This window comes from Delphinapterus leucas, chromosome X, assembly GCF_059928025.1.
Source record: "Delphinapterus leucas isolate spDelLeu-1000000601 "Yukka" chromosome X, BTC_Dleu_Yukka2, whole genome shotgun sequence".
Taxonomy (NCBI): domain Eukaryota; kingdom Metazoa; phylum Chordata; class Mammalia; order Artiodactyla; family Monodontidae; genus Delphinapterus; species Delphinapterus leucas.
In genome coordinates this window covers 85,925,375-85,940,178 of record NC_143150.1, presented here as the reverse complement: position 1 = coordinate 85,940,178, position 14,804 = coordinate 85,925,375, and the positions used below count along the sequence as shown (strand labels likewise).

At 48.3% G+C, this 14,804-nt stretch overlaps 1 protein-coding gene and 1 non-coding gene across 9 annotated transcripts in view; one reads left to right on the top strand and one right to left on the bottom strand.

Moving 5' to 3' along the window:
- The window catches only part of PHF8 (PHD finger protein 8), a 96,589-nt gene extending 88,565 nt beyond the window's left edge, over positions 1–8,024 (bottom strand). For 2 of the 8 annotated variants that reach the window (XR_016391367.1, XR_016391368.1), the window contains exons 1-2: positions 6,516–7,518; positions 5,415–5,604 (exon numbers count right to left, since the gene is read on the bottom strand). Coding sequence is in view for 6 of the 8 variants with exons in the window: in XM_022563579.3 (XP_022419287.1) it covers positions 5,415–5,512 (98 nt within the window). In the remaining 2 variants the exon portion in view is untranslated. Of the gene's footprint in view, positions 1–5,414; positions 5,648–6,515; positions 7,521–7,852 lie in introns of those variants that run through there. The other 6 variants (XM_089904490.1, XM_089904491.1, XM_022563579.3 and 3 more) reach the window with 5 other exon arrangements.
- A 6,385-nt stretch (positions 8,025–14,409) lies between these two features.
- On the top strand, positions 14,410–14,512 carry LOC115802243 (U6 spliceosomal RNA). Its single transcript, XR_004022663.1, has one exon. It is a non-coding gene; the product is annotated as a U6 spliceosomal RNA (small nuclear RNA).
- Positions 14,513–14,804: the final 292 nt, after the last annotated feature.

Sequence of the window (14,804 nt, the reverse complement as noted above, 5' to 3'; positions counted from 1 at the left end):
AGGTATTTGTAGTGAGGTGGATGGACCTAGAGTCTGTCATACAGAGTGAAGTAAGTCAGAAAGAGAAAGACAAACACGGTAGGCTAACATATGTATATGGAATCTAAGAAAAACAAATGTCATGAAGAACCTAGGGGTAAGATGGGAATAAAGACACGGACCTACTAGAGAATGGACTTGAGGATATGGGGAGGGGGAAGGGTAAGCTGTGACAAAGTGAGAGAGTGGCATGGACATATATACACTACCAAACGTAAAATAGATAGCTAGTGGGAAGCAGCCGCATAGCACAGGGAGATCAACTCGGTGCTTTGTGACCACCTAGAGGGGTGGGATAGGGAGGGCGGGAGGGAGGGAGACACAAGAGGGAAGAGATATGGGAACGTATGTATATGTATAACTGATTCACTTTGTTATAAAGCAGAAACTAACACACCAGTGTAAAGCAATTATACTCCAATAAAGATGTAAAAAAAAAAAAGATTGGCAGAGTGGACAAAAATAATTCTGAACTATATGCTGCCTTCAAGAAACTCACTTCATATATAATGACATCAGTTGAAAGTAAAGGGATAGAAAAAGATACCAGGCAACCTTTAATCAAAAGAAAGCAGGAGTGGCTATATTAATGGCTATATTAATATCCTATAAAGTGGGCTTCCATGCAAAGAAAATTACCAGAGACAGAGAAGGACATTACATAATAATTAAAGGGTCAATCCACCAAGACACATTAATCCCAAATGCATCTGCATTCAAACAACAAAGCTGCAAGATGTGAGGCAAATGATAGAACTGAAAGGAAGAATTAAAAATTGACAATTTTAGCTGGACACTTCAACACCTTCTCAACAACGAACTGAACAACTATACAGAAAATCAGCAAAGAGAGGAGAATTCAGCAACACCATCAACCAACAGGAGTAAATCAACATTTACAGAAAACTCCTCCCAACATCAGCAGGATATACATTCCTTTCAAGTGCCCATGGAACATTTACCAAGACAGACCATATCCTGGGCCATAAAACAAACCCCAGTAAATTTAAAGGAACTGAAATTGTATAGAGTATATTCTCTGACCGCTATGGAAACAAACCAGAAATCAATAACAGAATGATAACAGGAAAATCTGCAAACACTTGGAAAGTAAACAACATACTTCTATATAATTCATAGGTCAAATGTGAAGTCTCTAAGCAAATTAAAAATTATATTGAACTACATGAAAAAGAAAACATATCAAAATTTGTGGGACACAGCTAAATCAGTACTAAGAAGGAAACCAATAGCACTAAATGCTTGTATTAGAATACAGGAAAAGTCTCAAATCAGTAAACTAAGCTCCCACCTCAAGACATTAAGAGGAGCAAAATGAACCCAAAGCAAGCAGAAGGAAGGTAATAATAAGGTGCAGAAATCAGTGAAATTGAAAACAGAAAGACAATAGGGAAATTCAATGAAACAAAAAGCTTCCTCTTTGAAAAGATCAATAAAACTGACAAATCTCTACCAAGTCTGACAAAGAAAAAAAGAGAGAAGAGACAAATTTTCAACATCAGGAATGAAATGAGATGTCACCACAGAGCCAGCCTGCAGCCATCAAAAGGATAATAAGGGAATACTATGAAAAATTCTACACACTTAAATTTGACAACTTAGAAGAAATAGATCAATTCCTTAGAAAGCAGAAACTACCACAACATATCCAATACAAAATACATAATTTAAATAGTCCTATAACTATTAAATGAACTGAATTCATAATTTTAAAACTCAAAAAAAGGTTAAAGATAATTAAGCAAAGTGTTTAGCATAGTGACTAGCAGACTAGCTAGTGCTCAATAAACAAGGGCCACTACCATTTTATTTAAATCATCACAACCACTCTTGGGGAAATTGAGGCTTCACAGAGATGAAATCCTTTGCTAAAAAGTAACAGTCAGAATTTGAACCCAGATCTGAAGCCAGTGCCATTTCCTCTAGAGTTTAGAGCCCACACCACAGCCACCACCTAGGGGATATGCCAACCAATACTTCCTTTATAGATAGGAAAACTGTAGAGATTTTGCCAAAGCCCCAGACATCAATAAATGCTTGCCAACTAGCTTCCTCCACCAGTGTACAGCAATGTTTCTCAGAAGTTAGGGTACATCAGAATCTACCTGCTTGTTAAAATAGATTGCCAGGTCCCAACCCAAGAATTTGCATTTTTAACAAATTCCCAGTTAATGAACCACATTTTGAGAACGACAGTGTACAGTAATGATATGTTAGCCCACCCATCCCCCAATATCAGAAGCTGTCACACTCTACAGAAAGGGAAGGAACTGAGACAGAATAATGCTCTAAATCAGTGGTTCTGAGAGTAGCCTCCGCTCACATACTGAATCAGAAACCCTGCAAGTGGAGCCTACCTATCTCATCTTTTAAGAGGTCTTCCAAGTAATTCTGATACACCCTAAAGTTTGAGAACCACTGCTCTACAAATCAAAATGCTCTTCAAAATCCAGTCCTTTACAATAGAGGAATGGAGCTATACCATTTTTTTCCCACTTTTGAGAACCTGGGCTCTGGAGCCAGATAATTCTAAGTTCAAATCCAGACTCAGAAAGTAACTTAACCTCCATGAGATCCAGATTCTCACCAGCAAAATGGAATAGTCACCTTCCTTGCTATAACCTTACCAGGAAGTAACATGGCATTACTAATCCCCAACTGGACTTTAAGAAATCTGGCCTATGGAAGTCATCAGAGATGTGAATAGATTTATATCATCTATAGGCATTTGTGGGCTTAACTATTGTGAACAACCGTGAAAAGTCCACGATATTTAGTAATTTTCAATTATGCTAAAGTACAGACTTAACTAGAGCACTATGAGCCTGGTGTGTGTGTGTGTGTGTGTGTGTGTGTGTGTGTGTGCATGCACGCACGCAATGCACTGAGTAAGCAAGAACAGCCACCCACCAAGGACCTGATTCTCAGCTGGCTTCCTTATTCTCTGGCAGCCCATAGAGAAAAGCATGATAAGAGATAAAAGCTTGGTCACTTTCTCAGGAAAAACAATTAAGGCAGTTAACTTATGTCAGGGTGTGCACAGAAACACAGGACTCACCACAGAAATGTGATTAAGGAGGGGCCTGGCCCATAAATCCATTTCCATATTTGTAAATTTGGAATTCTTAAAGGCCTCAGTGGTGTTCCTTGTAAGTGTCAAGTCTCTACTATGCAAAGATGTTCACCTCAATGTTTTCTTTTGTTTCAACAAGCACCCAAATAAAAATGCAAAACATTTCCAGAACCCCCAAAGTTTCCCTCACATCATAGTATTATTTATAATATAAAAAAGTAGAAATAACCTAAGTATCCAACCTCAGAGGAAATGACCAAGTAACTGATGGTACAGATATATGATGGGATATCAGAAATCAGATCAATATTTAATGACCTTAACTTTATAATGTTAAGTAGGAATAAAAATCACGTTACAAAATGGTACTTATAATTCAATCCCATGTTGTAAAATATATGTTTATATTCTAAGTCAAATGATGGGAGTTAATGCAACAAAAAAATTAAACAGTAGATTGTCCTGGAGAGTAGGCTCACGGATGATTTTTATTTCCTTCTTTATTCTTTTTCTGTATGTTCTACAATGAGCATGTCTCACTTACATAGTCAGGGAAATTTTTTTATTATTATTTAAAAAAGAAATACCTAACTTTCAGGCTTGGATGTGGATTAGATGAGATAAATGTATGCCAAGTCTCTGTCATGGGGCCTGGAACACAGTAAGTACTCAGGAAGCATTCATTCCTGTTTCCTGTTCCCAGACTGCAGAGTTAGGGTCTCTGTATTGTGGTAGGAGTTCACTTTCCAGGTTTAAACCTACACAATCCAAAGCAAGGGCCACAGGCAACAGCTTTTTTCAAGACAACTCATTCATTTGTTCATTCAAAAATGTACTCAGGGGGCTTCCCTGGTGGCACAGTGGTTGAGAGTCCGCCTGCCGATGCAGGGGACACGGGTTCGTGCCCCGGTCCGGGAAGATCCTACATGCCGCGGAGAGGCTAGGCCCGTGAGCCATGGCTGCTGAGCCTGCGCGTCCGGAGCCTGTGCTCCGCAACGGGAGAGGCCACAACAGTGAGAGGCCCGCGTACCGCAAAAAAAAAAAAAAAAAAAAAAAAAATGTACTCAGAATCTATTATATGTTTAGCATTGAACTAGGTTCTGAGGATACCAAACATGAAAAGCTGACATCTCTGCCCTCAGGCAGCTCTTGCTAATGAGTGACACAGACGTATTTATAACTATGATATGATGAAATAATCACTTTCAATAAGGATGTACACAAAGTGCCATGGGAACATGACACACAGTAATACTCAACAAAGATCAGCTGAATATGAATTTGGACGTGCTGCACAGGGCAGTCCCTGCTAAGAGCAGAATTTTAGCAGCACCAACACCTTCAGTTTGGTCTTGGGTGTGATAGCAGGAACAGCTCCTTTGGAAGGGACTAATGACAACTGAAAATTCTAGAATCTAACAACATGCAACAGGAGGAGGGCGCCATACACTGTTTTGTTGTACTCTAATGTACAAATCCCTCTCATGGTTTTCTTTCCAGAGCTGGGATATAAGTCCCAATAATGGGATAATATTACAGGTTTATTCCACACACTAACCTCTCTGGAATCCTGGGTGACAGGTGCTTATGTGCACACATGTTTAGCTGGAGGGAATTCATTAGTGGTTTTACTCCTACTGTTTTACCCAACATCTCCTCTGCTTAATTCAATTTAGTTGGATGGTTCTTCAGATAAATACTGTAGAAATAAAATACTATTGCATTTCTGCCTCCATTTACTGAGTGCATGCAAAATGCTTTAAGTAAACAGGAAGGATGTATTAGATATACTTCATGGGTGAAAACAGAGGCTCAGAGAGGCAAAGCAACTTGCCCAAGGTCACTCTGATAATAAGTTGCAAAACCACAACTCAAATCCATGCTTGTTGGACTCAAATATCTCAAAAATGCAGTACCGTCTCCCCCAAAGCCAGCATCTGAGGCAAAACAAAATTGCCAGAGTACAAAAATGATACATTCTTTGTGGCTGGAAAGAAAATATTTTTCTAAGGGAAAAAAAACAAAGAAACAGAAGAAGGGTACAAAGAAGAAATACATATGGGAAAAGAAAAAAGAGGAGAAACCAGAGGCCAATGTCAGCTAGGCCCTAGTCTGCAAGGAAGGACGTAAGAATCTGGGTCTGGGAGGTGGGTTGGTGTTAACTGTCTGCAAGAGAGGGGAAATAAGTTTCTGAGCAGGAACCTGAACCAGAGTTAAGAAAGGAGCAAGCAAGTGAGCACCTGGTCTCTACACCCTGTCCAGCGTGCCCTGCCCTCCTTACCTGCCATGAAACCAGTCCTGGCACATGTCACACTCGATCATGAAGCGGGTGACATCGTAAGGCAGCCGACAGAGGCAATACACCGGTACCGAGGCCATCTTCGCCTGGCCTTGGAGCGTTCTGCGGTGGGCCAGGTTCTCAGAGTCAAAGGGAGCGGGAGGCGGCAGCACGCGTTCTCTCTGGACGAAGGCTGGGCACAAACAACACTTTTTACAGAGTGAACCAGGTCCCTCAGCTCACAAATGGGCAGTTACCGCTGCCGGGATGCAACACAGCTGGTGCGGCTGTAGGGGGCAATCGGAGAAAGTCCACTGGCCGCCAGAATTTCTTTAACAAATAAAGAACGGCGCTCTGCCGTCGAGGCTTTTTTTCCCTCCTTACCTCCTTCAGCCCCCAGGGTCAGTGATAACTTCTTTCCGGGTTTCAGGGAAAGATCTGATGCCTTTTCAGGAAGGTTCTTTAATCCCTCACTGCACCCTCTCCTTGTTAGCAACCTTGTTTCCCAGGGCTCTCAATATTTATTATGACACAAAGCATAGCCTAGAGGATGAGGCTGGGGGTACCTCAGAAAAAGCCACTTCTCTCACCCCCAAAATAGACGCAACTAGAGAGAGATGAGGGATCCTTGGAAGTCCTCAGATTACTCGACAATTACCTCGATGTCTTCAGCAACGAGGCAGACAAGACTAGGCGCCCAACTCAAATCACAGTTCTGGGGTTCTGTTGTGAGAGGTTAAATGATCTGCTCCTTCACTCTCAAAATCATTCCATCCCCGACCAATCGGGAGTCTCATCACCCCAACAACTGAAATAAATCTCAACCTCAAAACTGATCAGCTCACCCTCTACTTCAAAGACGACAGGGTTCTTATTGCACCCCCAAAACTCGAAAGGATCGCTTCAAAATCCCTGAAACTGACTAGAATTTCCTCACACTCCTGCAACCAAGCCAGGATTTTCCTCCCACAGCTCTTAAACTGGCAGGTATCTCCTCACAGCCCCCTCAAACTGACCAAGACTCCCCTGTCCCCCAAAACTGACAGGGATCTCGTCACAGATCCCAAGAGTGACAGGAATATCCTTGCAGCCCCCGAAACTTACGAGAATCTCTTCACGCCTCCCAAACTGACAGGAACCTCCTCACGCCCCAAACCTGACAAGAACGTATTCGGTCCGGAACCCTACAGGGACCTCCTCATCTGCAAAGCCGCAGGGATTCCTCACGCCCGCTGAGCTCAGTTCCACCGAAGCGCCGGCGGCCGGGCTCGCTCCGGAGCTGCTCAGCGCCTCGCTCAGCGAAGGTTCGGCCAGCAGTTCCGGCCCCACAGGCGACGCGCACCGAATTCTGGGATCGTCACGGCAACGCAGCGAACCTCTCTCGCCTTACACTCGAGCCACCCGCTGGGTCGCGCGGCCCTGGCCGCCCTGCGGTTGCTTCAGGGCAATTTTCTCCACAGCTCTGCCCCGGGCCCGGCTGTTAGGGCCTACTGGAGCCCGCGGCTCGGGCCTAGTCCGGCGGCCGCCTGACGAACAGGCAAGCGGCGGCGTCGCTGGGCCGGCAGGAGATCGCCGCGAGCAAACCAACGAGGAAGGAGATGAACTGGCGGCCCGGTTGGAGAAAAACAGCCCGAAAAATCGCCGGGAGAAGCCCGGTGGCGGTGATAGGCAATTCAGACTAGTCAATAAAGTTTATTCAAAACAAGGAGGAAGTTGAGGCGGAGAGGGGAGGAGAAATACGGGGTAAACAGCTACCATGTTGAGAGTGGCGCTGCCGCCGCGGGTAGGCGACGCGACCGCCATCTTATGAAGGCCGGACACGCGAGGTAACCGCGGCACAGGCGGGGAAGGGCGGGCCCCGGCTCCCGCGTGACGCCATCGGGGGCGGAGCGTCACCTTGAGAAAGGGGGCGGGGCTCGGCCACCTTTGGACCCGCTCGACTCCCCAGGTACCCAATCGACGCTGAGAACCCGGAACCGAAAGGCGGGGAGGCCGCCATCTTAGGCGAGGCAGGCGCTTGGCTCCATTTTGAGTGGGGCCAGAGCCTTCCCCGCCTTCGCCTTCGCCTTCCCCCTACTCCGGGCGAGCAGGGAGTTAAGCACCCGCCCCCCACCAACATCACTGACACACTGTAACTCATTCTCTCCCCTCCTCCCCAGACACACACACCCTCCCGTCACACATACACACCCTCCCTTCACACACACTCCCTCCCCTCACACACACACATCCTACACACACACACACACACACACACACACACACACACACACACACACACACACACACACACACACACACACACACACACACCCTCCCCTCCTCCCCGCCATTTATCCTCTTACGAGAGGAGGTGAACTCTGTGACTGTGCTCCGCAAACTTAATAGGTGGCGGCGGGGGGCGGGCCTTTGGCCCGGTTGGAGGCGGGGCGAGTACTCACAGGTTCCCGTTCATTGAGCACCTTCAGCTGGCCGGTCTCTTTCACACGGTCTCCGGGTCGTTTACTCTTCACCCTGCAAGGGAAGCTCTCTTATTATCCCAGCGAGAGGAAACGCGCTTAGGGAAGCCAAGTGGCTTAAGTTTCAGAGCCGGGAAGTTGTTGAACCTTGCATCCTCTACTATCCGCCCACCCCCGCGTCCTTCCCTGGGTCCCTTGATCGTAATTCCTCCGTAAATCCTCTGTCCCCAGCTCCCTCTGAAATCTCTCTTCTTTGACCCCACCCCAGTTCAGTTTAGTTCAGTTCAAATACAGTTCAAGGATTGCCATGCACCTGTCCCACGATTTTCTGACTACAGCCTGAGGGTGGGGTGGGAGAAGAGGTTGAATGAGTGGAACTCCACACACATGCTTCAAGGTGGTGCTGGTTTTCTCAGACATTCTAGAATATTCTCTAGGAATACTCTTACTATTTCATTTTCTTAGGGTCCAACTGCTTTAGAAAAGGAAATGTGTGTGTGCACACCAGTTTCCTAAGTGATGGTGGGTTAGGCCCTGGGGATACAATGATGAAAAAGAGGAACTCTGCGGTGGGAGATTGCCAGCCAGTGCAGGAGACAAACTTGCAGGTAAACAGTTGGAATACAGCATCTAGTAAGCACACAGATACCTCTTGCAAAGTTCAGAATGAGGCTAAGAAAGTGCCTCAGAAGCTGCTTGCTGCTGTCAAGGAAGATTTCAGAGAGACTTGGAGGGTATATAAAAGTTCACTAAATTAACAAGAACGTTGTATATAAAGTGTAAGGCCAACTGGCCCGAGGCGGGGGAACGCAATCAGATTCACAGGTTGCGTCAGACCGAAATTCTCCGGACCACCCAGCTCCAGAAACTGACCTGGAGACTTTCCGGACCACCCTGTTCCAGGAACTGACCTGGGGACTTTCCACCCGGCCCAGCCTTCCCGCCTTTCGAGGGGCGGCACTAACCGTCCCCCAGGATACCCGAAAAGACCACCAAATAAGGAATACCCTGCGCCCTCCCAGATTCACCACACCCCTTTCCCTTCTTCCCCTATAAAATCTTGCCCAACCCTCGCCCGGGTGCGACTTCTCTGGCCCCTTTCTCTCGGACCAGTGAACCTCGCCCAGGAGCGCTCCCTAATAAAGCTCACTTGAAGCTTTCCTCTGTTTCCCAGTGCCGTTTGTTAAGATCCGACCTTACATTTGGTGCCGAAACCCGGGAGGGGTACCCAGCCCCACAAATTACCGCGGGGCCACCCCTCCCAACCGGGGACCTCTGCTCACCCACCCGATCCGGCAGAAGCAGGGTAAGTCCCTCCTTCGTTCCCCTCGACCCCCGGGGTCCCTACCCACCGGACTCCCTGTCCTTAACCGCGGCCGCGTCAGGGACTCCTCCGTCTTCCCTCCGAGCCTCGGGCGATTGTGGAGACGTCCCAACCGTCTGACTGCTCCCCGATCCGCCGTGACCAGGGATTGAGACCAGAGACATCTCTCTCTTTCTCTGTTCACCCGGGGACAAACCGGAGGTCATGGGGACCTCAGAATCCAAACCAGATCCTAAGACGCCCCTGGGGTGTCTCCTGGCCAACTTTACAAAACTCAGCTTTTCTCAAGATCTCCGCCGCAGGCGGCTCATATTTTATTCCACCGAGGCCTGGCCACAGTACCCTCTAGACAATCAATCTAAATGGCCTCCTGAAGGGACTTTCGATTTCAACATCCTCCGCGATTTCGATAACTACTGCCGCAGGACGGGTAAATGGTCCGAGGTCCCATACATCCAGGCCTTCTGGTATTTACGCTCCCGCCCTTCCCTCTGCATCGATTGTTCCACTTCCCAGATCCTTGCCAAACAGACATCTCCTACGTCCAAGCCCCTAATTTCCTTTGACGATGACCCGCCTCCACTAGCCGACCCACCCGAATCTCTCGCCTCTCCCCCCTCCAGAGCTCCTCTCCAACCTCCACCCTACCCTGAGGCGGTCCCTCCTCCTCCCGAACCCGCTCCGGCCCCTCCAACCGTTCCCCCACCTCCCTCGACGGTTTCTCCTCCCACACCCCTTGCTTCGCCAATCAGTGCACATACACGCTCTCACGACTCCCAAGATTCAAATCTTCTCTGCCCTCTGAGGGAGGTAGCAGGAGCGGAAGGATTAGTTAGAGTTCATGTTCCCTTTTCTCTCCAAGATCTCTCTCAAATAGAAAAGCGATTAGGCTCCTTTTCTGCCGACTCTTCCCGCTACATCAAAGAATTTCGCTACCTCTCTCAAGCTTACGATCTAACCTGGCACAATATCTTTGTGATCCTATCTTCTACTCTGACCCCTGACGAGAGGGAAAGAATTCAAACTGCTGCCCAAAACCATGCAGATCAGGTTCACCTTACCGACAACTCCATGCCTGTCGGAGCGACTGCCGTACCTGGCACCGATCCAGGCTGGACTTATCAGGATGGCCAAGATGGCCGTCGTAAACGCGACCTCATGATCCAATGCCTTCTGGGTGGCATGCGGGCTGCCGCTCATAAGGTAGTCAATTTTGAAAAACTAAAAGAGATAACCCAAGAACCTAACGAAAATCCAGCTATCTTTCTCAATCGCCTTACAGAGGCCTTAACTCTCTACACCAGGCTGGATCCCGACAACCCCGGCAGGGGCAGCGGTCCTAGCCACCCATTTTATCACCCAATCAGCCCCGGACATCCGAAAGAAATTAAAACGGGCAGAGGACGGCCCTCAAACCCCTATTCGAGATCTGGTAAAGATGGCCTTTAAAGTCTATAATGGTCGTGACGATTTGGTCGTGAGGCAGAATCCAGCCGACAGGCTCGGATGCACCAAAAGGTGGCCCTCCAAACCCAAGCTCTTGTAGCCGCCCTAAGGCCGGCCATCTCCCATGGATCACAGCATCCACGGGGTCCGCAAAAGGCAACCCCGCCGGGGGCCTGCTTCAAATGCGGAAAAGAAGGCCACTGGGCTCGCCAATGTCCCAATCCCCGACCTCCTTCTAAGCCCTGGCCCAGCTGCCGGTTAACGGGCCACTGGAAGAGTGACTGCCCTACAACTGGCCCGCCCTCAGCGTCTCCACGCAGGGGGCAGGCCGACCCAACGGCATTACCACTCGAACTGCTGGGATTGGCTGACGACTGACGGCGCCTGGACTCGAAGACCCCCATCACCCTCGCCGAGCCCAGGGTAACACTACAGGTAGCGGGTAAGTCCATCTCATTTCTGGTGGACACGGGGGCTACCTATTCAGTCCTGCCTACCTATTCCGGGCCAGTTTCTCCTTCCCAGATCTCGGTCATGGGTATTGATGGCAAACCATCCTTCCCACTCCAGACCGGTCCACTCCCATGTCATATCGAAGGACTCCCTTTTACTCATTCCTTCTTAGTCATACCATCCTGCCCAGTTCCCTTGCTAGGCCGAGATGTCCTTTTCCATTTAGGGGCCTCCCTCCAGCTGGTTAGACTTGACCCTAAGGTCCCCTCCTCCCAACTCCTGCTTCCTCTTCTCGGCCTGTCTCTAGAACCCTCCCCCTCCTATCCCCCTCTTCCAATCACACCGAACCCAATCAATCCCCAAGTCTGGGATACTTCTAAGCCCATAATAGCAACACACCATTCCCCCGTCCTCATCCGCCTAAAGGACCCCTCCAAATTTCCATCAAGACCCCAATTTCCCATCTCTGAGACTCACCTTAGGGGCCTACAACCTATTATCACCAGACTCCTAAACCAGGGACTCCTTATCCCCACTGACTCTCCCTGCAACACCCCCATCCTGCCTGTCCGCAAGGCCTCTGGGGATTATCGCTTGGTCCAGGACCTCCGACTAATCAATGAGGCCATAATTCCCCTCCACCCAGTAGTACCAAACCCATACACCTTGCTCTCCCATATCCCCCCATCCACAACCCACTTTATGGTTCTGGATCTCAAAGATGCCTTTTTCACTATCCCCCTACATCCCGACTCATATTTCCTCTTCGCCTTTACCTGGACGGATCCGGATACTCATACTTCCAGTCAGCTCACCTGGACAGTTCTTCCCAAGGGCTTCCGCGACAGTCCTCACCTCTTCAGTCAGGCGCTGGCACGGGACCTCACTTCCTGCTCCCTTACCCCCAGCACACTCCTTCAATATGTAGATGACCTCCTCCTTTGTAGCCCATCTCTCAGCCTCTCAAGACAACATACTGCAGATCTCCTCAATTACCTTGGCTCTCGCGGTTATCGGGTCTCCCCAGCTAAGGCTCAGTTATCTGTATCTTCTGTAACCTAGCTGGGGCTCCACCTTACCCCTACCACAAAAGGTCTAACAGCCGATCGCACCCGGATTATCCGTGAACTCCAGCCTCCGGAAACAGCGGAACAAATTCTCTCCTTTTTGGGCCTTCTAGGATTTTTCCGACACTGGATCCCTAACTTTGCTCTTCTTGCTAAACCCCTATATTTGGCTGCTAAAGAAACCCCCCAAGGACCCCTTACCTCTCCCTCCCGGAACTTACCTTTTACCCCTTTAAGAGTCCCCATATTTCTTGATTTAGAAAAAAAGAACCTCACAGTTTGCTACGGAAGCCGCCCAAACTTAACTAATGATGCACTCCCTTGCAATTCATCCCTCCCTGTAACTACGCCAATGGGGGCCCCACCAGGCTTGTTCTTTTGGTGTAATGGCTCCCTTACAAAAGAGGTCAACTCTTCCTCCCCCTTCCCATGTATCCCCGTCACCCTTGTTCCACAACTCACATTATATGGCCAAGCCGAATTTCTCTCACTTACCACACAACTCTCTAGCCGACAGAAAGGGGCCATCTTTCTCCCTATGGTCGCAGGCATTTCCATCGCCTCCTCTCTCGTCGCTGCGGGCATCGGGCGGGGGAGAGCTCTAACACATAGTGTTTCAACATCCCGCGACTTAGAACATAAACTCCAGCTAGCCATTGAAGCCTCCGCCGCCTCCATCTCCTCTCTCCAGCGCCAAATCACCTCCATAGCCCGAGTCGCTCTCCAGAATCGACGAGCCCTGGATCTCCTGACGGCCGAAAAAGGAGGTACCTGCCTCTTCCTACAGGAGGAATGCTGCTATTACATCAATGAAACAGGACTCGTCGAAGACAACGTAAACGCCCTCCATCGCTTAAGAGAAGAACTCCAACGCAAACACCAACAGTCCACCTCCCCAATTCCCGATTGGTGGTGATCCACCCTCTATACCTGGCTAACACCAGTCTTAGGCCCCTTAATTCTCATCTGTATCTTGCTCATGTTTGCTCCCTGTTTTCTTAGGTTCCTTCGCAGGCGCATGGAGGAAGTCTCTCGGGTGGCCACAAACCAAATGCTCCTCGGTCCTTACACCTTGCTTCCTACAGAACCCCCCACTGGTCTCCCCTAAGCCTCGGACCTCTGGCCGCCCGACTCCCCTTTCGACGCCCCCATTCAGCATGAAGTAGCCAGAGATCAGAACGCCGCCCCATTACACCAAAGATGTCAGGATGTAAGGCCAACTGGCCCGAGGCAGGGGAACGCAATCAGATTCACAGGTTGCATCAGACCGAAACTCTCCGGACCACCCAGCTCCAGAAACTGACCTGGAGACTTTCCGGACCACCCAGTTCCAGGAACTGACCTGGGGGCTTTCCACCCGGCCCAGCCTTCCCGCCTTTCAAGGGGCGGCACTAACGGTCCCAAGACTGATGCAACTGGCACCAGATATTGCCACGATACCCGAAGAAACCACCAAATAAGGAATACCTTGCGCCCTCCCAGATTCACCACACCCCTTTCCCTTCTTCCCCTATAAAATCTTGCCCAACCCTCGCCCGGGTGCGACTTCTCTGGCCCCTTTCTCTCGGACCAGTGAACCTCGCCCGGGAGCGCTCCCTAATAAAGCTCACTTGAAGCTTTCCTCTGTTTCGCGGTGCCGTTTGTTAAGATCCGACCTTACATAAAGGATTATCATGTACAGATGCATGGATGCACATGGGAAAACATTTACAAAAAGAAGTTGAATATTAGATTTTATCCTGTAAGCAATAAGAAACCATTGTAGGTTTTTGAGCAAAAGCAACAGAGTCACATTTGTGGCTTAGCCAGAGGACAATCCAGGTTTAGTGGGACCTGAAACTTGTACAGTTTGTGAGGTAGGATTTCATTAAGAAAATAATATAGACTTGTGAATACAAAATTATGTTCAAAGGTAGACAGAATATTTCTAGAAGTCATTCCTACACCTGGGTAATAACTATAAATAGAAGCGGTAAAAACATAAATGTCCCCACTAAACCCAAACTAAATGTATCCCGCAAATCAACTTCCACTTAGATGGATCTCAAAAATGTCTGAGGCAGCTCCAGCACCACCTAATACAAGGAAAATGTGACCAGGAAAACTCTCAGTGGGAAGGGACAGCAATTTTAACCAATTGTGGTTTAAATATATTTTGCAAACTTTATAAAACATACGACCATGTGACCATACGGCAAGTGACAAACCCTGCAGCTTAAGCTTTCTTAGCTAAACAAAAAGGCAGGAGGGTGTTCACTTCAGCAGCACATATATTAACATTGAAAAGACAGAAGATTAGCATGGCCCCTGTACAAGTTTGACATGCAAATTTATGAAGCATTCCATAATAAATGAGAGAAAAAGGGGAGAGGCAGAGAGGAGGAGGCAGTCGCAGTAGTCATGAAAATAAGATGAGGCCTGAATCAGAATAGTTGCAGCAGGGGTAAAAAATGATCAGATAAGTGGGATATTTTGGAGGTTGAATAGGCTGGGCTAGGAGACTAATTGAAAATAGTGGATGAATGAGTGAAAGGAGTGTGAGTTCGTTTCTAGGTTGGGTGTCATTTCTGGATGATGGTGCCATTGACTGAGCCAGGGTACCCAGAAGAAAAAGCAGTTTTCGTGGGGAAGAAGAGACTAAGTT